The sequence below is a fragment of the Mirounga angustirostris genome, unplaced genomic scaffold (assembly GCF_029215605.1).
Source record: "Mirounga angustirostris isolate CCGP_5_RB_7025 unplaced genomic scaffold, mMirAng1.0.hap1 SCAF_1, whole genome shotgun sequence".
NCBI lineage: Eukaryota > Metazoa > Chordata > Mammalia > Carnivora > Phocidae > Mirounga > Mirounga angustirostris.
Genome location: NW_026991709.1, coordinates 25,581,693 through 25,604,891, shown reverse-complemented (window position 1 = coordinate 25,604,891; position 23,199 = coordinate 25,581,693). Strand labels below are relative to the sequence as shown.

Here is a 23,199-nt window from a genome sequence, read left to right as displayed (position 1 = left end):
ATGTTTTCACTGGAAATGCAAGTGTATAAAACTAAAAAAATAATAAAGCCACAGCTAAACAAGTGATCTAAATAAATTTAAAACTTAAGTAAACTATAGTTAAAATAATAAATTGTCAAAGTGTACCAAGATATTTTGAACTTTAGTTAAGAAATTTGATCATGAAACCAATTTATAGTAGGCTTTCTTTAAATATTCTCTTGAAATGGAAATAGTTTTTTATTTAACCCTTTTATTCTTTATGCATAAGTTATGTATTGAAGATTCTCCTGTGATGAAACCACATTTTAAAATATTTGTCTCTGAAGGGAAATTGCTAATGATCCTGCAGTGAAAATGTGTAAACCCCATGTTTATTTTAGTTAGACATACAAACTAAGATGGAAGCAGAAAGCCGAAGACCATCATGTTATTTGGAAGAAGTGGTAGCATTATCATTTAAGGAGCAATCACTTCCATTGATTGCATTCAGCATTCAGGAAACACTAACAGGGATGCAGTGGTTTGTTTGTTTTCTAAGTTGTTAGGTGATGTCAAGCAAATGATCTGAATCCAATCTCTAATACATGAAAAATTCTTCTTTTGGCCTGTGTTACTGGAATTGTAATGTCCTTATTGAAGGTACATCTTTTGGGACACTCTTATAATTTAGCTAGCCTCGCTGCTTTAGATTGCTATTTGGACATTTTCAGGCTTTGAGATCTGTAAGGCTTGAAAAGTACAGACTACTTATTGTTTACTAGATGGTTATTAGCATGATCGAAATGCCTATAATATCAAAGGAAGCAGAAAACAATCTTTTCTGATCTAGTATCCAAACAAAATTTCTCAAAGGGACTGATCATTTTGTCTTATTTAGTATATACCAACAAAACAACAGAATGCTATTATTTCCTAATTCTCCTTTTAGTCTGTGTTGGGACACGAAGAACGTTTTTCCGCTATTGCAGCCAACGTGGTTTGACTATCTTAGCATGATACTAGTCATTTGGTGGGCTGAACTTAGAGGAAATTAGTAAGAAGATAAAAGAAACAAAAATGATGGGGTAGGTTTGGATGTGAAGGGAGCCCAGCAGAGATGAGGTATAAATTTGAAGAGGGGTGGGATAAGCAAGATCAGATGCTAAGGACCCTGGGACATCTGATCTAATATGGATATCCATCTTAAGAGCCATCTGGCACAGATCATGGAGATTTCATCTGGGATTTTTTTTTTTTTAATTTTATTTATTTGAGAGAGAGTGAACAGGAGGGAGAAGGAGAGAGAATCTGAAGCAGATTCCACGTTGAATGCAGAGCCCTATGCGGGGCTCCATCCCATGACTATGAGATCATGTGCTGAGCCAAAACCACGAGTTGGATGCTTAACCCACTGAGCCACCCAAGTGCTTCTCATCTGGGATCTTTGTAAAATGAAGGCACTGGAACAAGAACTGAGCCCAGCTAGTGGGAAATGGGTCAGGTCAAAATGAAGGTATTCATTTTGGCAAGGTTTAGGCAGGGCAGTATTCCCACCCCTGTAAACGGTGCACTGGACTGAGAAAGTTGGGAGGATAGAGAGACCCACCATAACTGAATCAGCTAGTTATTCCTTCTCCACTGGGAAGGTTTTAAGCTAGAAATTATCAACTGTATGGGGAGCTGTGGCAAGTCTCTCCTCAAAAATGTCAGAGTCTACCATTACTGAAAAATTTTTTTCTATCTATGGCATCTAATAAATTTGTGATGCCAACTTTTTCATCACTTATTTTCTCTGCATATCCAATTTCCTAAAACTTTCACTGGTTTGAATTATGACTTGTATTATTACATTAGTCCAGCATTCTCCCTTCTTTGTCTCTGAAAGTCGTATTTATCCATTAAGGGAATATTAAAAATCATCTCACTTGTAAAGGTCTTTATGAGGTGTGTTCATCATAATGAATCATACCTTCCTCTGTACTTCCTGTTACCTTACCTCTAAGTAGTACTTACTTCGTACTGTGTTTCAGTTTGTTTCCACATTTTTCCAATTAGATTGTATGCCTAATGAATAGGAATAGTGTATTATCTATCTCCCTAGGTCCTAGCAGAGTGGTTTGCATATAGTAAACATCTACAAATGTCTATTCAATCAAATTACATATTTGCACAAATTCTGATGAATTTGACCTAATGAATCACCTATTATTCTTTGGTAGGTTACTTAGCCTGTCGTGCTTAGTTTTCTCATTTATAAATGGTGGGGGAGGGGGGAAATCTACTCTCACTGAATTTGTAGATTAATTTTATAGTTAAGGAATCCCTATAAGAAAGAAACAGGAAAGACAGTCATTGACTCAATACATATCTATGAAACATCTAAAGTTTGCCATGCACTCTTCTAGGCATCATTAGTTGCTAGAGGACTTTCTGCAGGGCCAGTGCAGTGCAGACAGCATTTGAACTTTGTCCAGTATCACACCTGAGACATGTAATATCTCTGATTTACAGTATAGACCAACCTCACTGTTTTGTTTGACAGATACTTTTAAAAATAGTTTGGAAATAGCAAAAATGTAAAATTACCAACATATGTACCATAAAAGGTAAAAAGTAGAATTCCAAAGACTAAAGGTGGCAAATTAAAATTATATTAAATAGGGGTACCTGGGTGGCTCAGTTGGTTTAAGCGTCTGACTCTTGGTTTCAGCTCAGGTCCTGATGTCAGAGTTGTGAGATCGAGCCCTGCATTGGGCTCAGTGCTGGGCATGGAGCATGCTTAAGAGTCTCTATCTGTCTCTCCTTCTGCACCGCCCCCCCCCCAATTTATCTTTCTCTCTCTCTCTCTCTCAAAAAACTAAAATAAAATTATATTAAATAGGAAAATATAAGCAAAGATAGTCATGATTAAACAACCACAATAAGCCTAAGAAAAATTAAACATAATTTTGACAAAGAAGGTGCTATTCAGTCATTCCATAATAATCTTGCTCAGTTTAGGTAGGGCTAACCCTCCTACCTACCAAACCCCACCTTAGGAGATGGGGCAATTGGTCTTCACCAGCTTTATTGCAGTAATAATCGGGATTACAAGCACTTGTTGCATTTGGAGAGAAATGTCTAAGAATGAGGCTGAGCAGAGAGGTATATAGAGTGGCATGGTCTTGATACCTTTTGAACCCCTTCATCCAGCCATGCTCTGAGTTAGTTCAGTTCCTTGATTTGCCAGTTATGTTGGGCTTCTCCAGTCTCTTTTGCCTTAAGCTAGTTTGAGTCGATATATATGTGTATGTGTGTATATAATGCATAAATATATATGTATATTTTATTTACAGCTGAAAGAATCCAGGTTAATATGTTCTTTTTAGTGCAATATTTAGGATATTCAGTTTAGCCCCAAGTCACTTGCGATTCAGAGGCCAATTTAATTATTGAATTTGCCATTTGGTTTGGGTTTCTTCCTACAGTATTTGGTTGGTTCTAGAATCTTGGAGCCCTTACTATTTTTTTTTTTAAGATTTTATTTATTTGAGAGAGAGAAGGAGAACAAGTAGGGGAGGGACAGGATCAGAAGGAGAGGGAGAAACAGACTCACTGTTGAGCAGGGAGCTGGATGCGGGGCTCGATCCCAGGACTCTGGGATCATGACCTGAGCTGAAGGCAGATGCTTAATGACAGCCACCCAGGTGCTCCTTGGAGCTCTTATTGTCAAACACTTGTTCATCAGGAGTCCTTTGGATCAACACTGAAACAGAGAACAATAAGTACGCTGTGGACTATCTGAAAGAGAAAAATCCTAAAGAAGCATACATCTAAAAAATTCACTATATCTACTCTACATGTATATACCCTCAAACATCTCTTGGAGTCTCAACTAAATTGGTCTCTGCACTGGGGGGGTCAGAGTAGTATTTTCATCTGGGGAAATTATTATTAAACTCCATTTAAGTAATTAACAAAGATATTTTTAATATTATTCAGCTTTGCAAATGGAGTTAAATAATGAGTTCTGAATGCAACCATGTAAGATAAAACTTCTGAGGACACAATACAAGGACATAAGGAGACTATTGTCATTAAAATTCTATATTCGTGATTTGGAACTATTATAATATTTCATTTGAAGAGGAATTAAATAGAAAAAATATTAAAAAGCAAAAAAAAAAAAAAGCCAGTGACTAGAAGGTATATAAACCACATAAGTCGGAGAAAATGATCAGAAATTACAGAATATTAATCAGTAATAACATGGAAATTTAGAACCAAAGCTGTTAGTTAGAAGAGCTCAATCAGTATATTTTCTGGACTGTTCTATTTCCAACACCTATAAAGTTCTGTCACTGCCACCAGGAGAAAATCATAGGAAATATTTTTTTCTTGCATTACAAAATTAAATTCATTCAAATTAAAATAAATGGTTTTTTTTTTAGAATGTTTTTTGAAAAAATTAAAACGTGGTGTTTGTTTCATTTTGTTTTGTTTTAGAACAGAGGGTTATATCCACACTGGGAGATGACAGCATTCCCCACCAGAAATACAACTTGTAAAAGGGCTTGGAGGTTTTCCAGGAAAATGGCCAGTGACATTTGAGACTCACAGTTGAACAACCAGAATGCCAAGATCAATACTCCAGAACAAGGAAAGGTAACAAGAATGTTGATAACTTCAGAAACGTAAGCTACATGCGGTGAGCGGATATGATTCACCAGATACCCATGTGTGGCACTATAGTTCTCAGCTTCCTTTGCAGTTAGGACTTCAGCAGTTGAAGTTCAGCCTAGTTCAGCCTAGCTCCTAGGCTGAAGCAGTTCTCAGTAGGTGTGCTTCTTCCCTTTCCCTATCAGTTTTCCATGGTGACCGCCAATGCCAGATGACATAACTAGACAATAAAGTCTACCCACATTAGATTTTATGATCATAAAATAAACTTATTGTCTAAAGCCATTAAATATACATATTAATATATTTGTTATTAATATAATAATATAAGAAGGCAAGGAACTCTTTTCTCGGATGGAAGAGAATATATCTCTGAGCCTTGTTTTTTTTTTTTTTTAAAGATTTTATTTATTTATTTGACGGGGAGAGACACAGCGAGAGAGGGAACACAAACAAGGGGAGTGGGAGAGGGAGAAGCTGTGGGGCTCGATCCCAGGACCCTGGGATCATGACCTGAGCTGAAGGCAGACACTTAACGACTGAGCTACCCAAGCACCCCAATCTCTGAGCCTTGTTGGAATAATACCTCACTGGTATTATTAAGGTCCTGGAACTAAGAGAAGCCTATCATTACCAAGAGGCCAGTGTTAGAGATTGACTGAGAGAATATTCATTGCTTGAGGAAAATGGCCTCAAATTTGGAGATTTTCTAAACTATCTGCAATACTGTGTTAGAGGGGAGCACAGTAGAGGAGCTGAGGAAGAACCCAACACTAGCATGCTAAATCTCCTCAGACTTTGAATAATGACAGAACTCTAGTTCCATGAGCAATGGTGTCTGAAGTCCTACTATAACCTGCTGCCTAATTGACTGGGGTCTCTCATAAGCTCCATTACTTCTTGCCAAGCTGATTCATAGACTCCTTCAGAGACTCATTCTGAGCCACTGTGGTGCTAGACATAGACTGACTGGCTTTGAACCCTGCCTCTGACACTTCCAAGCTGGATGACCCACCCTAAATTATTTTGATCACACTAGCTCCTCTCTACCTTACTTTGCCCATCTTTAAAATGGGGATAATAATATTTACCTCACAGAGTTGTTACGAAGATTCAGTAAGATATTCATGTAAAGTGTGTAGAATAGTTTATAGTTCCCATCACACCAAAGCACTCAGTAATGATTTTCTTTCAGTATTGTTATTACTACTGCTTGGATGACCAAAAGGTGCTGAAAGCTGGTATGTAGTAGCACCCTCCATTTTGGATCTAATCTTTGAGATTTAAATTCTAGACACATTCATATGGAGTTTATTATATCCTCTTGGGATTGGGAACTTAGGCTTTTGTGCCTTCTTAAACATGAAACACTCTTTAAACCTGCATGTTCTGTGATTTCAGACATGAACTATTTTTACAGCATTTGGTATGAAAGCTGGGAAGGTAGGAGGGTATGGACAGTGATGTAGTGGAGTTAATATTTTCAGAAGTTTAATAATATTTCTTCAACTTCATTTTTTTTAGAGGGGGGAAGGTGCAGAGGGAGAGAGAGAATTTTTTTTTTTTTAAGATTTTATTTATCAGAGAGAGAGATCATGAGCGGGGTATGGCGGGGAGAAGCAGACTCCCCACTGAGCAGGGAGCCTGATGCAGGACTCGATCCCAGGACCCTTGGGATTGTGACCTGAGCCGAAGGCAGACGCTTAACCGACTGAACCACCCAGGTGCCCTGGGAGAGAGAGAACCTGAAGCAAACTCCACATGCAGTGCAGAGCCCGACTTGGGTCTCGATATGACGGTGAGATCATGACCTGAGCTGAAACCAAGATTCAGGTACTTAGCCAGCTAAGCCCCGCAGGCACCCTTTTCTTCAACTTCCCATAGGAGGTATTTGTTCTTGTTTCCACTCAGGGTAATAAGTCTGTACGCTCTGTTCATGAGCAGTGGTTTCAAGGATGCTGGTAGATATGCCATTTCTTCATTAGAATGCTGGTTATTTAGGTGTGTTCACTTTGTGAAAATACATAGATTGGACATTTATGATGTGTGCACTTCTTAAGTTCTACCTTTAAAAAGTCTTGATTAGAGGGCGCCTGTGTGGCTCAGCTGGTTAAGCGACTGCCTTCGGTTCAGGTCATGATCCTGGAGTCCCTGGATCGAGTCCCGCATCAGGCTCCCTGCTCGGCAGGGAGCCTGCTTCTCCCTCTGACCCTCCCCCCTCCCATGTGCTCTCTCTCTCTCATTCTCTCTCTCTCAAATAAATAAATAAAATCTTAAAAAAAAAAAGTCTTGATTAGAAGTGCAGTCTAGTGTTCTTTGCCTTCTGCTAGATTGGAAAATTTTTACACACATGCTCATTTTATGATTTGTGGTATTGCATAAAACAGCTATTTCTGTAATAACACTAAACATGCAATTATTAAGAAGTGATATATTTCACTTGAGTCAAATACATATGTTTGTTAAAAATGTATTATTTTTTAAAAAATAGCGTTTCTGTTTACTTCTGAGTGTGTATCTAATGTGTTTGATCTTGTATCGAAGGATAATTGCTTATTACTTATAGATGTTACCTTATAGACTCAGAGTTGCCCACCAATGGAAAAAAACCTGACGATTCATTATGCAACTTGATTATGTATTATGATTCTCTTTAATATTTAAACTACACTTAGAACCATACATTCTTATTAATATAAATCATATTTTAGCAATTTAAAAGACAAATTTACTATGTAGTTGAGTGAATGCAAAATTGTCAAAATACATTGTGAATTTTAAAAATAGGCAACATAAAAAACACTGTGTATATCATTTTATATCTGAGTAAAAAACAGTGAGGAAGAAGAGAGACTATATATTTATTTTTCTTATATATGCTTAAATTACAACTAAAAGAACACAAGCGACTAATAAAAGTGACTTTTTTTGGTAAGATAAGTGGGAACCAGGAAAATTTGTAACAAAATTGAAACAAGCAGACAGTTCATGGTAAATATCTTTATGATTTTAAGTTAATGAAAAATATAGATTACCTACTCAAAATTAAATAAATGATATACAAGCATACAATAACTTTCCTAAGATAGTAATTCCTTAAGTTTTAGGGCATTTATCCTCAAGACCCATATAAAACATACAGACACCCGCAGGCAATACACTCCGTCTGGAGGGATGATACTCTTAGCAAGGGAATTTAGCACATTCCGTAGAAGAGGCAGGAAGAGAGGGGAGGTAGGAAGAGTCTTGCGATGTGGGAGAGGAGCCAAAGGTAAACTTTGCTGCCTTGTAAGGTAGGTCTTTTTAGTGACTATGAGGGCTGCCAACTTTAGGGTAAAACTGAAGGACATCATTTTCACAAAGATTCTTCCCCTCATACTTGGAAAGATGAATTGCTTGTTATTCCCAGAGTTCCATAAGATGAATTCATTATTTTAAGATGAAATGAGTTGAGATTGAAAGAATATGTTCTGCATTTTATATACTAAATAGATGATACTTTTCCTGTCTCTTAGCAATACTCATTGAAGTGTTGCTATAATATCTTTTTTTAATATAAATTGCTTTTTTTATTACAGTCATCTGGAATGTCTCATGTTTCCTGTCATTTATAATAAAACACATACATGGATTCATATATTTAAAGTAGTTGTTTAAAGTTTATTTTAAAGCAGTAAAACTTTTTTTGCTGGAGGGGGAGGGAGAGAGAGTAGGGGAAAGAAAAAGAAATTATGGTTACTGCCTCCGAGAAAAAGTTCAAACCTTTTATACCTAAAGCCTTTTAAAAATTCTTAGGTTAGTCAGTTTTGCTTACCTGCATCTTCCTGCCAAACAGATTTCAAGAAAAATAATTGATTTAAATAATATAAAATTTTCTTTTTTTATGTGTGTTTTTTGGTTTGTTTTTAACTTATTTTATTTAAATTCAATTAGTTAACGTATAATGTATCATTAATTTCAGATGTAGAGTTCAGTTTTTCATCCGTTGCATATAACACCCAGTGCTCATTATATCATGTGCCCTCCTTAATGCCTGTCACCCAGTTACCCCACCCCCCACCCACCTCTCCTCCAGCAACCCTCAGTTTGTTCCTTATGGTTTGTCTCCCTCTCTGATTTCATCTTATTTTATTTTTCCCTCCTTTCTCCTATGATCTTCTGTTTTGTTTCTTAAATTCCTCATATGAGTGAAACCATATGATAACTGTCTTTCTCTGATTGACTTATTTCCCTTAGCATAATGCCCTCCAGTTCCATCCATGCCATTATAAATGGTAATATTTCATCCATTTTGATGGTTGAATAATATTCCATTTTATATACACACACCACATCTTTTTTTTTTTTTTTTAAAGATTTTATTTATTTATTTGAGACAGAGAGAATGAGAGAGAGAGTGCACATGAGAGGGGGGAGGGTCAGAGGGAGAAGCAGGCTCCCTGCCGAGCAGGGAGCCCAATGCGGGACTCGATCCCGGGACTCCAGGATCATGACCTGAGCCGAAGGCAGTCGCTTAACCAACTGAGCCACCCAGGCGCCCCCACATCTTTTTTTTAAATTTTTTTCTTGTCCCTTTATTTTATTTTTTTATTAACATATATTATTTGTTTCAGGGGTACAGGTTTGTGATTCATCAGTCTTACACAATTCACAGGGCTCACCATAGCATATGCCCTCCCCAATGTCCATCACCCAGCCACCCCATCCCTCCCACCCACCTCCACTCCAGTAACCCTCAGTTTGTTTCCTGAGATTAAGAGTCTCTTATGGTTTGTCTCCTTCTCTGGTTTCGTCTTGTTTCATTTTTTTCCCTCCCTTCCTCTATGATCCTCTGTCTTGTTTCTCAAATTCCTCATATCATTGAGATCATATGATAATTGTCTTTCTCTGATTGACTTATTTCACTTAGCATAATACCCTCTAGGTCCATCCACGTCATCGCAAATGGCAAGATTTCATTTTTTGATGGCTGCATAATATTCCATCGTATATATATACCACATCTTCTTTATCCATTCATCTGTTGATGGACATCTAGGCTCTTCCCATAGTTTGGCTATCGTGGACATTGCTTTTATAAATATCTGGGTGCACGTACTCCTTCGGATCCCTACATTTGTATCTTTGGGGTAAATACCCAGTAGTGCAATTGCTGGATAGTAGGGTAGCTCTATTTTCAACTTTTTGAGGAATGTCCATACTGTTTTCCAGAGTGGCTGCACCAGCTTGCATTCCCACCAACAGTGTAGGAGGATTCCCCTTTCTCTGCATCCTCGCCAACCTCTGTTGTTTCCTGACTTGTTAATTTTTGCCCTTCTGACTGGTGTGAGGTGGTATCTCATTGAGGTTTTGATATGTATTTCCCTGATGCCAAGTGATGGGAGCACTTTTTGATGTGTCTGTTGGCCATTTGTATGTTTTTGTTGCAAAAATGTCTGTTCATGTCTTCTGCCCATTTCTTGACTGGATTATTTGTTCTTTGGGTGTTGAGTTTGATAAGTTCTTTATAGATCTTGGATACTAGCCCTTTATCTAATAAGACATTTGCAGATATCTTCTCCCATTCTGTCGGTTGTCTTTCTGGTTTTGTCGACTGTTTCCTTTGCTGTGCAAAAGCTTTTTATCTTGGGGCGCCTGGGTGGCTCAGTTGGTTAAGCGACTGCCTTCGGCTCAGGTCATGATCCTGGAGTTCCGGGATGGAGTCCCGCATCGGGCTCCCTGCTCGGCAGGGAGTCTGCTTCTCCCTCTGACCCTCCTCCCTCTCATGCTCTCTGTCTCTCATTCTCTCTGTCTCAAATAAATAAATAAAATCTTTAAAAAAAAAAAAAAAAGAAAAAAAAAAGCTTTTTATCTTGATGAAGTCCCAATAGCTCATTTTTGCTTTTGTTTCCCTTGACTTTGGAGACATGTCTAGCAAGAAGTTTCTATAGCTAGGGTCACAGAGCCTGTGTTCTCCTCTAGGATTTTGATGGATTTCTGTCTCACATTTAGGTCTTTCATCAGTTTTGAGTTATCTTTGATGTGGCTGTCCAGTTTTCCCAACACCATTTGTTGAAGAGACTGTCTTTTTTCCATTGAATATTCTTTCTTGCTTTGTCAAAGATTAGTTGACCATAGAGTTGAGGGTCCATTTCTGGGTTCTCTGTTCTGTTCCACTGATCTCCACTGATCTTTGTGTCTGTTTTTGTGCCAGTACCATGCTGTCTTGATGATTACAGCCTTGTAAGAGAGCTTGAAGTCTGGCATTGTGATGCCACCAGTTTGGTTTTCTTTTTCAACATTCCTCTGGCTATTCGGGGTCTTTTCTGGTTCCATACAAATTTTAGGATTATTTGTTAAGCTCTGTGAAAAGTGCCAATGGTATTTTGATAGGGATTGCTCTGGGTAGCGTAGACCTAAATATAAAATTTTCTAATTGTGATAAGTGTCAAAATCATTTTGCTATGAGATCAAGATTCTTCAAATGAAAATTGTCAAGATTTTCTTGCCTGATATTTACATTTAAAAATATTGTTTAAAATTGTACAAGGGCACCTGGGTGGCACAGTTTGTTAAGTGTCCAACTCTTGACTTTGATTTTAGCTCAGGTTGTGATCTCAGGGTCTCAGGGTCGTGAGATTGTGCCCTGCATTGGGCTCCACACTCAGCTGTGGAGTCTTCTTGAGATTCTCTCTCCCTCTGCCCCTCCCACTTGTGCTCACTCACTCTCTCTTTCTCTCTAAAATAAATAAGTCTTTAAAAAAATAAAATTGTATAGCATATTTGTTGTAACATTTTGTCCTGTCAATGTGTAATACTTACACGAAACGGGAAAACAATATTTTAACTAGCATATAAAATCACTACTTATTGCAAAGTCAATTTGATTTGGATTGAGAAAATCTAGTTTCAAGTCTAGAATCTTCCAGTTACCAGCTATGTGATGGGGTATGAAGGCAGGACATGCTTCTTTCCATGTCTTAAGTGTCTCATGGTTAAATGCAGATGGTAGTATATGATACATTGGGTGGCAAATAGAATCAAATACAAAATTGTATAAAAATATTTTCTAAATTTTGGTGACCTATAAAATATTATTCATTCACTTATAGATTTTTCAAAAGATTTTATTTATTTATTTGAGAGAGGAAGAGAGAAAGAGAGAATGAGAGGGGGAAGGGTCAGAGGGAGAAGCAGACTCCCCGTTGAGCAGGGAGACTGATGTGGGCTCTATCCTCTGACTCCTGGAGCTGAAGGCAGACTCTTAATCAACTGAGCCGCCCAGGTGCCCCCTCACTTATAGATTAATTGGAAAATTTGTAAGTGTCCACAATGCATCACTGTGTAGAGATAGATCTACAAAGCAAAAGATAGTAACAACACCTAAATGAAAATATTGCTTTGTGATAAAAGCAGATATTTTTCCCAAGTTCTAACTTTCTAGAACTTTTCTGTTGAAGTCATTATTATGAATATTGCTTATCAGAATGAGAAGTTGGCTGTGGTTGGATTGCACTATTTTTTCAGTTTTGTATCTTTTCATTTGATAGAAACAAACATAGCCATTCTGTATGGTAGTGCCATTTGTTCATGATTTTTAAAAACTATTGCTATTAATCCAACTTCCTCCCAGGCTTATTACACCTCACATCAACATTTCACATTAATAAGTTAATTTGATGGCTTGTTGCTCCCAGTAGTTTAATTTCTCAAACTTTTGGGGTCACATCCATAGTGTGTGGATGGTGCAACATAAGACAGCATTGTGATAGTTTCAAATTTGTGGAGGTATACTCGTTAGGGTGTGTCAGCTTATCAAAAACTTCCCCATGTAAATTTCTTTCCATGCCATGTTTTTTTCTTAGGGCACATCTATAGTGACAAAATGGTGGATGAATAAGCCAACAGATGGTTTTATCTCAATGACTGCATCATGGGATGCATCATTAGTTTCATGTCTGTGCTACACTAGGAATGCTGGCTTTACTGGAGGCATCTGGCTGGCAGTTCCTTGGGGGGTTATCACACACACATAACCCAAGCTTCCCAGCTGTGTTTTCAGTTCCCTGGTGTTTAGTCTGGCATGAAAAGGTGTTCATGAGCCAAGCTAATCCTCTTGTCAATTCTGTGAGCAGCTAGAAGAGAACTCTTAAATCCTAAACCGCTAATATCTATCCTGACTTCCTTCTTTCATTTAAATTGGTTGATTTGTCAGTTTTTTTTTCCTTTAGCTCTGATCAATGAGATCAGGATTATTGCAAAACAGATACTTCATTTCAACTAAAAACATTGATATAATGAAATAAACATATGTGGCAATTAAACAGTGAGGCCACCACTAGATACAATTACAAAGGTTGTATTGTTTTGTGTTTAGCTCACCAAATAAAAGTAATGGCTAATGAAGTTTTTAGCAGTACCTTTCTAATTTATCATACGAAAACCAACCCTCTCAGATTAAATGTCTATAAAATATATTTAGTAAAAGAAAAAGGTTGACCTCATAAGCTCAACAGTTTATTTATGAATCTCCTGAAGCTTCTTCAATGTCCTAGAAAAGTATGGTTAAAAAACAGACAGCAACAAAAAAGTATGTCTTTATAATATGATGGAGGAGAACTGTAATTAAATAATATAAATTACACATATAAAATATATAAAAATGGAGAAGGGAGAATGCAAGCAGGTGAAATACCACTCTTGCTTTCTGAGGATTATAGATTGCTGGTTTGACTCACATTGTTATGGAATTTTATATTAGATTTTTGTTGATAATACTTCAATGGCTTACATTAGAAAGCATTTTTTCCCTACTCACAGGTCTACAAGATAGCTGAGTCATCTCTTCTCCAGGCTCTGGGTGCATTTAGATGTGTTCATTATAGGGGCATCTGTGTGGCACAGTCGGTTGGGCGTCCAACTCTTGGTTTGGGCTCAGGTCATGATCTCAGGGTTATGATCTCAGGGTCATGAGACAGAGCCCCACATTGTGCTCCATGCTTAGCATGGAGTCTGCGTGGGATTCTCTCTCCCTCTCTCTCTGCCCCTCCTGCTCATGCTTTCTCTCTCTCTCAAGTAAATAAATCTTTAAAAAATAAAAAAATAAATGTGTTCATTAAGCTGTCATTCTGAGATGCAATGAATAATGAGGGCATGTTCTTCTCATGGCGGAAAGGTATAGATAAGAGGCCAAACCAAAACACAGAAGTGTGTTTAAAACCTCTGTCTCAATAGCTTGTATGTCATATCCCATCATATTTCTGTGGCCAAGGGAAACCACATGATGAATCCAAACATCAATACCGTGAAAACATATTCTCCAATGGTGGGGTGGGGAGAAGAAACATTTGTGGTGTAATTATACAATCTACACATAATTTGTAATTTGGATAACAAATATTAACTTTCACCCACAGAATATATCCACCACAATCCCATGAAGATTCCTTCCTCCCCTCAAAGTTTTATGCTTTTATGGCATCAGATTTAAAGTTCAAAATCTTGAGATAATCTCTACATCATATCTGCCCCTCCCCACAACCAACTTTCAGTGGTGGAATTGGAGTAGAAATAATCTCCAAAAATGTGTAGTTTCTTGGCCACCCACATCTGGTTCCAAAGCCAATGACATAAATTTAACGTTTTTTCTTCCGGCTTCCTCCTGGTATCAATTTCTGCATTACTTTGCTTTTGCAGTATTGGTGCAGTATAACAAGAGATCGAGCATGACAGTAATTTACAACAACACACAATTCCCACAAATAGTCCTATAGCTTAGCTGTGGGGGCTCTGGTCCAGACTGTTGATGAAGGTTGAATTGGTGCCGCGTGTCTGTTATCTTGTGACCCAAGCCAAAGGAGTATTGCCAACCAGAAGAGCTCTTTCTTTGTGGAGAGAGCAAAAGTGAGGCCAAAACAAAGAACTCATGAGCATTTTAAGTTTTTTCTTAGGATGTGGCTTATGTCCCATTCTCTCCCATTCTGTTTGTCAAGGTAAGTCACATGACCAAAATCAAAATCCATGAAATGGGGAATTTTACTCTTCCCAAAGAAGGTGCAAAGGGAGAGTAAATATTTGTGAAAGTAATACAGTCTACCTCAAATTGTTAAGTGGGTCATAGCCAAATAAAATATAGTTGTGGGCTTCAGCGTGAATAAGTTTTGGAACTTACCCAAGAGGAAACTATTACCTTTAAAATAATCCTCCTTTGTTTCCTTGAATAAGTTTCTCAATGCCATTCAGGATCCTCAGAGTTCTGCTTGCACACAAAATTTGCTTTGCTAGAACATTCCTTGTAGAGAAAAGAGTTGGGAAGAAGTAGAACAATGTAAATCGTTGAAATTGTAGACCACAGGTAGTTATTCTTTTATGACCTTGAAAAGATTATTTTCAATGAGGCAATCATGAATTTTAGGATTATGAAATTAGCATTATTAGTTCCTTGGGAGACTGTGACCTTTTAAATAGCTTTATGTTTCTGTGATTACTAGAAAAGGGAAAGGAAGCAAAACTAAATAAAATCTCAAGTGTTTAGGCTTATGATTTAATTGAATCCATATAATATGGCTTTATAATTTATTATGAAATATTAAAAGACAAAGTAGGGGAAATACTCAAGTGCAAAGAAATTGACAAAGTTTGTCTAGTATCATTTCATAAATAGAAAGCTTGATTAAAGAGAATCGTCTGGAGTTTAAAGATGGGTTAATATGCCTCTTAATAGCATTATACATTAAAATACTGTTCAAGAAGGTAAAATATATGAATCATTGAATAAACAGGGTTATAATTTTGGCATAGTTTTTGTCATTATTGACCAAACTTATTTTTATGAAAATAACTTTCTCAAAAGAAGATAAATACAAACTGCTAGAAATACAAATGCTTTTTTATTTTATGATTTTTTCTTTCAGGTTCCCTTAGAAGAGCTGCATTTATTCCTGCACAGGTGTTTCAACCTTTATAATGAGTTTGATTCAATTCAACAAACATCTATATAGTCTCACCCATGGGCAAGACACCATGGAAATATGAAGACAAAAATGCCCCTTTTACTGGGGATATTAATATTCACCGGGGAGAATATGCCTGTTGTAGTTTGTCTTTGAAGAAACAACTTCACCCAGCTTTTAACATTTAAAAAGTGCTAATCAGTGTGACCATAAAGTAGCAGTGCTTCTAATAAAAATTCTGACAATCTAACTTCAGCCGCTTTCCCTGCCTGCCTAATAAATTTCTCAGTATTTTTGGTTCCAACATCCTGAGATGACAGTGCATGGAGAGTTCGCTGCTTATTTTATAACCTATTCAGCAGAAATTATTTCTATGGCTGCCAGCCACTGGGTGTGGACTAACTCTGTGACTTGGCACAGTAGTGTTTCCTTCCATTTGACTTAATTTAAGCATCTTTTCCAGCTGTACCTTCCAGTGAATGCCCTCACCTTTCTGCAAAGGGTGCTAGAAAGAGCATGGAACTGACCGTTTGAATAGCCATGTTGTAGCCCCAGGTGCATGACCACGTTGCTCTACTTTACTGTTTAATTTGTTACCATCTATTGATTTGATCTATATCTTCTCAAGGTCTCTCTCAACGTTATTTCTCCTCTGCGTTTTGCTTCCCTTCCTCAGTGTCTTCTGCACAGTACCCCAGTCCTCCAGCTTCAGAATGCAGGAAGCCTGGCTGCACACTTGGCACATTTTGTGGGCTTTGGTTTCCTTCTCTATTAAAAAGAAATAATGATACTCATCTTGGTTAGTAGGAAAAGTAAGCTAAAGCCATTACAGTGCTTAAGATACTGCTCTGCACAGAGCAGGGACTTGCCCTGTCTGACCCCCAAGGGTTACAGTTCCCCGTTCCTTTCCATCTCTAGGCCATTTACTTGTTTGCTCCTGGGGTCTTTATGAAAGAACCTGGCTAGGGGTGATGAGGGTTGGAGAGACGTGAGACCCACCGGGCTCTACATGGGCTTTTGGTTGGAAAGTGCCACAGCTGAACAATGGGTGATAGAAGGAAAGCTGGGGTTTTATACAAGAAAATGGTGGGGAAGTCTAGCCACACTGGAATGGCTAAAATAATTCTGCCTTAGTTTTGCCGAGACACTCCAGGGCTGGTCTACCTGGGTATTTAGCTCTCTGAGATAAGTACTACTTAGGTTAATTTTAGCAAATTTCTGATGGTCACATACTGTCTTCACAGGTTTTGCCCCATTTGTTTACCATCAGTCTTATTATTTTTTCACTTTAAAATGACCTAAATTTTCACTATTTTGTTCAGTCTTATTCAAGCAGTAGTATCTGTAAAGTTTTGTTTTTGATGTGGTAATTATGTTTAACCTTTTGATCCCCCCCTTCACTGCTCCCTCCCCCCATCTCTGGCAACCACCAATCTGTTCTTTGTATGTAAGAGCATTTTCTTCCTACCTTTTTTTTTTTTTAGATTCTACATATAATTGAGATCATATGGTATTTGTCCTTCTCTGACTTATTTCACTTGGTATTATGCTCTTGATGTCTATTTATGTTGCAGCATGGCAAGATTTCATTCTTATTATGGCTGAATATTCCATTATATATATATATATTTATATATATGTACATATACATACACACATATGCACACAATTTCTTCATCCATTCACCCATCAATGGACACTTAGGTTGTTTGCATATCTTGGCTGTTGTAAATAATGCTGCAGTGAACATGGGGATGCAGATATATTTTCAAGCTAATGTTTTCATTTTCTTCGGATGAACACCCAGAAGTAGAATTCCTGGATTATATGGTAGTTCTGTTTTTAATATTTTGATGAACTTCCATACTGTTTTCCATAGTGGCTGCACTAATTTACATTCCCACCAACAGTGTACAAGGGTTCCTATGTTAATTTCTTACTACACATTCAAGTAAATATATAACGATTAAAATCTATATTTCACTTAAATCCTCTCAATGACCTTTGGGAAACATTGGCTTAGTTTTGCATAGAGTTGGCCAATGGGTGGGGGTGATGGTTGAAGAACTAGGTATGAGAAGTAGGAGAAAAAAAATATGCTTTCTTAGGAAATACTAGTTAGTGGAGGCTCTAGTCCTTCTACTTGTATAGCACAGGAGAGCAAATTCTTGAGAAGTGGCTTGATGTTGTGTTTAAGAGCACAGATTTGAGAGCTTGACTTCAAATCACAGCTGTCCTCTTCTAGTCATGTGTGACCATGGGCAAGTTACTTAGCATCCTTGTGCCTTAGTTTCCTTACCTTTAAGAATGGGGATAAAAAGAGTGTCATAAGACTTTTGTGAGAATAAAAGGAGTTATATATATAAACCTTTCAGAAGTTAGCGGCACGTGGTAACTATAAACTGATATTATTGTACTAAGAAAGAGAAGAGCAAATCAGTCTCAGAATTTCCAATAACATCTAGTAGGAAGACCTGAGTTTACCTTTTAACAACCCAACTAACATTTTACCCAAGCACTAAACCAAATGTCTTGGATCATTTCTTTTTTTCATTAAGATAATTTGGCGTTAATTCATAATAGTTAGGCTGCTTCTGGTAAGACTTTATGTATTCCCTTTTCTGCTCTTCTAATGTGCCAGTGTAAAGATTTCATATTCAAAATTGTATTATTTATTACTTATATTATGACTTAAAACGATAAATCTATCAAGGTTTAAAAGTTCAAGTCAATAAAATGCTGTCTATATTCCAACCACAACTTTTAAATATTCCAACCACAACTTTTAAAAAACATATTATGCCAAATGCATGATATTTTAATTCTTTGGTGATATATTGAAGAATGATATTCCAAATTATATTATTCATACAATGAATCAGTAGAGCTTAATTTTTTAAAATGCTGGAATCAAGAAAGAAATTTATTATGCTCAAAGCTCTTGGTTAATTATGCACTTTAATATAAGGGCAGGATAGCAAATCACACCTTAGTTTTTTTAACTTTAAAGACAATGAATAGGGCGCCTGGGTGGCTCAGTTGGTTAAGCGACTGCCTTCGGCTCAGGTCATGATCCCGGAGTCCCTGGATTGAGTCCCTCATCGGGCTCCCTGCTTGGTGGGGAGTCTGCTTCTCCCTCTGACCCTCCCCCCTCTCATGTGCTCTCTCTCTCATTCTCTCTCTCTCAAATAAATAAATAAAATCTTTAAAAAAAAAATAAAGACAATGAATAAGCCACTTTGTGTGAAAACTGATGTGTGTCCTCATTCAAATGCTCTACTTTTTCTTTGTGGATGCTGTCAGAGTTGTGAGGGGAGAGTAGATGTTGGCCAGATGAATGCAGACTATTCTCCACAGTTGGTTACCTGCTTAGGTACACCTGTTCCCGGAAGGATATCGGGTGACTTCCATAGGTGTGTAGGGAAAAAAAAAAAAAAGGAGTGTAGAATATTTTCTTTTCCTTGCCTGGTCATGAAACCTCAAGACAGCATAGCTGCTGGTTAAACAGGGAAGAAACATCTGCTTCTGGTGTTGCTTCCTGACCTTTTACCGCCTTTGCGCAGCTATCCTTATGTGCACATTGTGAGTATATGCTAAAGTCTCCTTTGAAGGCAACTCAGGAAGTAACTGGTTTTTGTAACATTTATGCAATAACATTTATGCAACATTATGCAACATTGATGCAATATGCAATTAGAGATGATAATACAATTAAAAGAAAAGGCAGGGAACAATACACTCCTTCATCCTTAATTTCCAAAATTGTTCCCATATTTGTTATATGGACATAAAATGAATTATCAACGTGTCACTGGAAGGCGGGAAGGGTCTAGAACATGACTTCTGCTCTGAAGGCTTTTTTTTTTTTTTTTAAATGAAACCCATAACATTGATGTTGGGTTAAAAAAAAGATGTACCAGACATAGTTCTGTTTATGAATGAACTTAGCTTCCACCTGAGGAGGTAAAATACATACATGAAAACAGCGAAGTAATTTGGGAAAACTGATAGTATGAAACATTTTACAAGGTAGATTTTATTCAAGAGTTAAATGAGTAAGTTTTATCCATTTGGGAAAGGAAAAAGTGTGGTTCAGATTTTTTGGGGTCTCTTTTAGGAAAGGTGAGCCAATGTTTATGACATATAGTGAAAGAGGCATTGAAGGGTGGGGAAAATTGTAGAAGTGTGTAGCGAGGTGAAAGCATAGAGACCTTCAGTCACCTGGTTGGTTGGTTGTGCTGGCTGATTCATGAAAGCAGGAAGTGGAAATGAAGCTAGAAAGATAAAGAAGAGCAATTTTGGAGGGTCTTGAATGCTCAACAAATTCAAACTTTATTCTATGGTCAGAATGTAATCGAAAGCTTTTGAGTAGAAGAATATATTAAAAAAAAAAAACCTGTTTTGTTTTTTCTGAATAGAAGTTTTGATGGTGGCATGCACAAATTTTTCTTCTAATTTTTGTATTATATGTTCTACAAGTGTATTTATGTCAACAGTGGAAGCAAATTAAGAAAATAATAAACATGAGAAAGCTATATTTTAGGCAAAACAGTGTGGTGATGGTATATGGGATAATTGCATATACTGATGCTGGGGAAGGTAAAACCTAAATCCCAGTCAACTCTTTGGGTTAACCACAGGCACGTCTGCATATTCCTGTTATTGCCTATGAGCCTTAAGAGTTGTTTTATGTTATAAAAGGGTTAAGAAGAAGTAGTCATCAGAAATAATAGGATCACATAATTTTTTAAAAAATAGAAAAATCTGTCATACATGCAACCAACTGACTGTATTCCACTTATAGTAAATTAGGTGTTCTAAACAGGTTTTCTACCAAAACTTATTGAAAATAGCATTTTGTTGCTATGACAACTGAGAATAGCAATTGGAAACTAGAACATTAAAGGTGAGACAGAAAAGACAGACAAATAGTTCATATTTAGCTATATGGTATTCCTTTTGAGTTTTTATAAATCCAAGGAAGAATTTGAAATTCTTGAATATTCAAAAATGAATAGTTTTTCTCCTTAAAATCATATAGATTTAGAATGTCCAGTTATATTTGCATTATATGTTGGTTATTAAATAAAATGAGTCAAGTCTCCTTCATTTCTCCTGAATCGCAAAAGCCTTCATCTATTTGAGCTATGATTGATTACTTTTGGGTAGATCCTGAACGTTTTGACCCTTAGCTAGAACATATATCTATTTATTGATTGAAATTCTGATTTTCAAAGTGTACTTTATGAATCCTAAGGGTTCCACAAAATATCTCTAGAGTTTCTTTGGAAAGAAATATGATCATTATGGCCACTTGATTTGGGTGTTTTCTATTTCTTTTAGGTATCACCTCAACACCACACTAAAAATGGCCAGTTGTGGAGCTCAGGAAAGGAGCAGGTAGCTTCATAATTCAGAAAGTTTGCAGCAATTTGATAAAAAAAATTACTAGTTTGTTTTAAAAGATTCATTTATTTGAGAGAGAGAGAGCACACGAGCAAGGGGAGGGGCAGAGGGAGAAGAGTGAATCCTCAAGGAGACTCCACGCTGAGCGCGGGGCCCACCGAGGGCTCAATCCCAGGACCCTGAGATCATGACCTGAGCTGAAATCAGGAGTTGGCTTCTTAACCGATGGAGCGACCCAGGCACTTATTCTGTAATTACTATTTGTACGCTTTTGAAAAATCTTAATTGATATCAACATTTATTGAATTCCTAATACTAGGTCCTGGGATACCATATCATGGTAACATGATATCTGCCCTAAAGGAAATTAATGTGTGCACATAAAGAGACATAAAGTACCTAACTAACTACTGGAGGAGAAGTATAATGTAATATTTTGAAAAATCAGGGCAAGAAAATATTTTTTTAGCTTCATAAAAAAGTAAAGCGTGAAAAAAATTTTTTTTCTGGCTACTAAAAAATAGATCTTATATAGGAGGTGACAGTCAACCACATGGAAAATATCAAGGTGTAGATGGACACTGTTTTGGGCAAATTAAAACTTTGCCAGGCACATCAGGACATGTGTTCACTGTACTCAGGGAAGATGTTACTGAAAGGAGTATATAGCCATGTGGAAGTAGAAAAACAAAATTTAGAATCTCTATCATTATCATCTAGGAATGTACATCTGAATTTTGGACTTGTGCATGCCCTCTCATAAAAAATACAGCTATAATGAGGATGAGTCCACATTTCTGCAGAGTAGGAAGATACATTTAAACTAAGATTCTTGAATAAGAATCTTAGCGACATGGATTACACTTGAAAATCTCCCGCCTTGCAAGTCTTTAGTGTTAGTAAAGGCAAGGGAGGTTTGGAGGGTTGGAAGCCTTCTCTGCCACAGGAGTAAGCAAGTTTGGAGGAGAGGAGGCTGTTCTTCTGTCCTTCTGTGCTGGATGAAGTTATCCAAGGTCCATCCCCACCCACCACCCTCATTCATGTAAGCAGGAAAAGAAGAGGGAGAAATTCCAAAACCTGGCTTCAGGTGAAAGTAAAAAACTTATAATTCAGAGATACATTCATTCTTTTATTTATTTGGTAAATATTTATCAGGTACCTACCGGTGGGGAATAAAACCAGCCCAAAACTCATGATCTAGTGGGAAAAGACAAACATTGAACAAGTAAACAACTATGCCCCCAGTTGTAACAATAAGTGTGAGATGTGCTCACTAAATGTTTGTTGAATGAATAACAGATGCAGTCGTAAATATAAACTGGGAGTGGGATAAGAAGGGGAAGATTTGGATTATGTGGTTAGGGAAAGTCATTCTGCAGATCTAGGCAGAGGCAGAAGGATAGTGCTGTCTCTTCCATTCTGATCATCCACACTGAACTATTAACTTGAGTTGGGGAAAACAACGTAGAGTCTGGTAGAAGATTCCATGGTCCTAGTGGCCCTCAACGTTAGAATAAGCCATGTGGAGGAATATGTTTAGGGAGAGGTTGATGTCTATGGGGGTGGGAGGGGAGATTGATTAAGGGATTAAGATATTGAGGGTCCCATTTTATTTCCAGGATTTTTTTCAAAGTCATTAGAATTACATGCTAATGAGCCGCATTGGAGATGAAACCGAATTCGCAATGATTCTCCCAGTCTTGTTTGAAGAAATTATTATCTTTTTGTAACTGTTGTATTTGACTTCATAAATATTTAAAAATCTAATCCAGTCTTCATTTTTCTGTTTCAGATTAAATGACTCCTACCTGTTAGAGAAGATAGGAAGTACTTAGCTAATACATTCATGATTTCTTGTCTCTCTGATCTTGAAAGCTCTTGAAAACTAAGGTTGCCTTATGAATCTTCGTGCCCATTCTCTAGAGAGCAATTGTATTGCATCAATTTTTTATGGAGCATGGTTAATTTATTTATTGTTGGTATAAGGTATTTGGCAATAGAAATGTACTTACTTTTATTCTTATTTTTTCCCCTTTCTGTTCAGGTTTATTTTAAAGGAGTTTCTTTGGAATGCAGAATATGTAGCCTTTATTACAGGTAAACGATCACTTTTATATGTAAAAAATTTAAGTCTAGAGAAGAAAGAGACTTCTATGGATGCTGATATCTATGAGTTATCTGACAGTATGTTCCTTGCTATTCCCCAAATTTCCATTTTGCTGTGCTGCAGTGTATACATACA

General features: G+C 37.1%; 1 protein-coding gene across 5 annotated transcripts in view; it reads left to right on the top strand.

The window, feature by feature from the left end:
- CHODL (chondrolectin) overlaps nt 1-23,199 on the top strand; it is a 296,447-nt gene that overhangs the window by 245,586 nt on the left and 27,662 nt on the right. For 4 of the 5 annotated variants that reach the window (XM_064579987.1, XM_064579995.1, XM_045902637.3 and 1 more), the window contains 2 exons: nt 4,447-4,605; nt 23,002-23,054. In XM_064579987.1, coding sequence (XP_064436057.1) covers nt 4,574-4,605; nt 23,002-23,054 — 85 coding nt within the window. In that variant the 5' untranslated portion in view covers nt 4,447-4,573. The remainder of the gene's footprint in view (nt 1-4,446; nt 4,606-23,001; nt 23,055-23,199) is intronic. The other variant, XM_064580003.1, reaches the window with a different exon arrangement.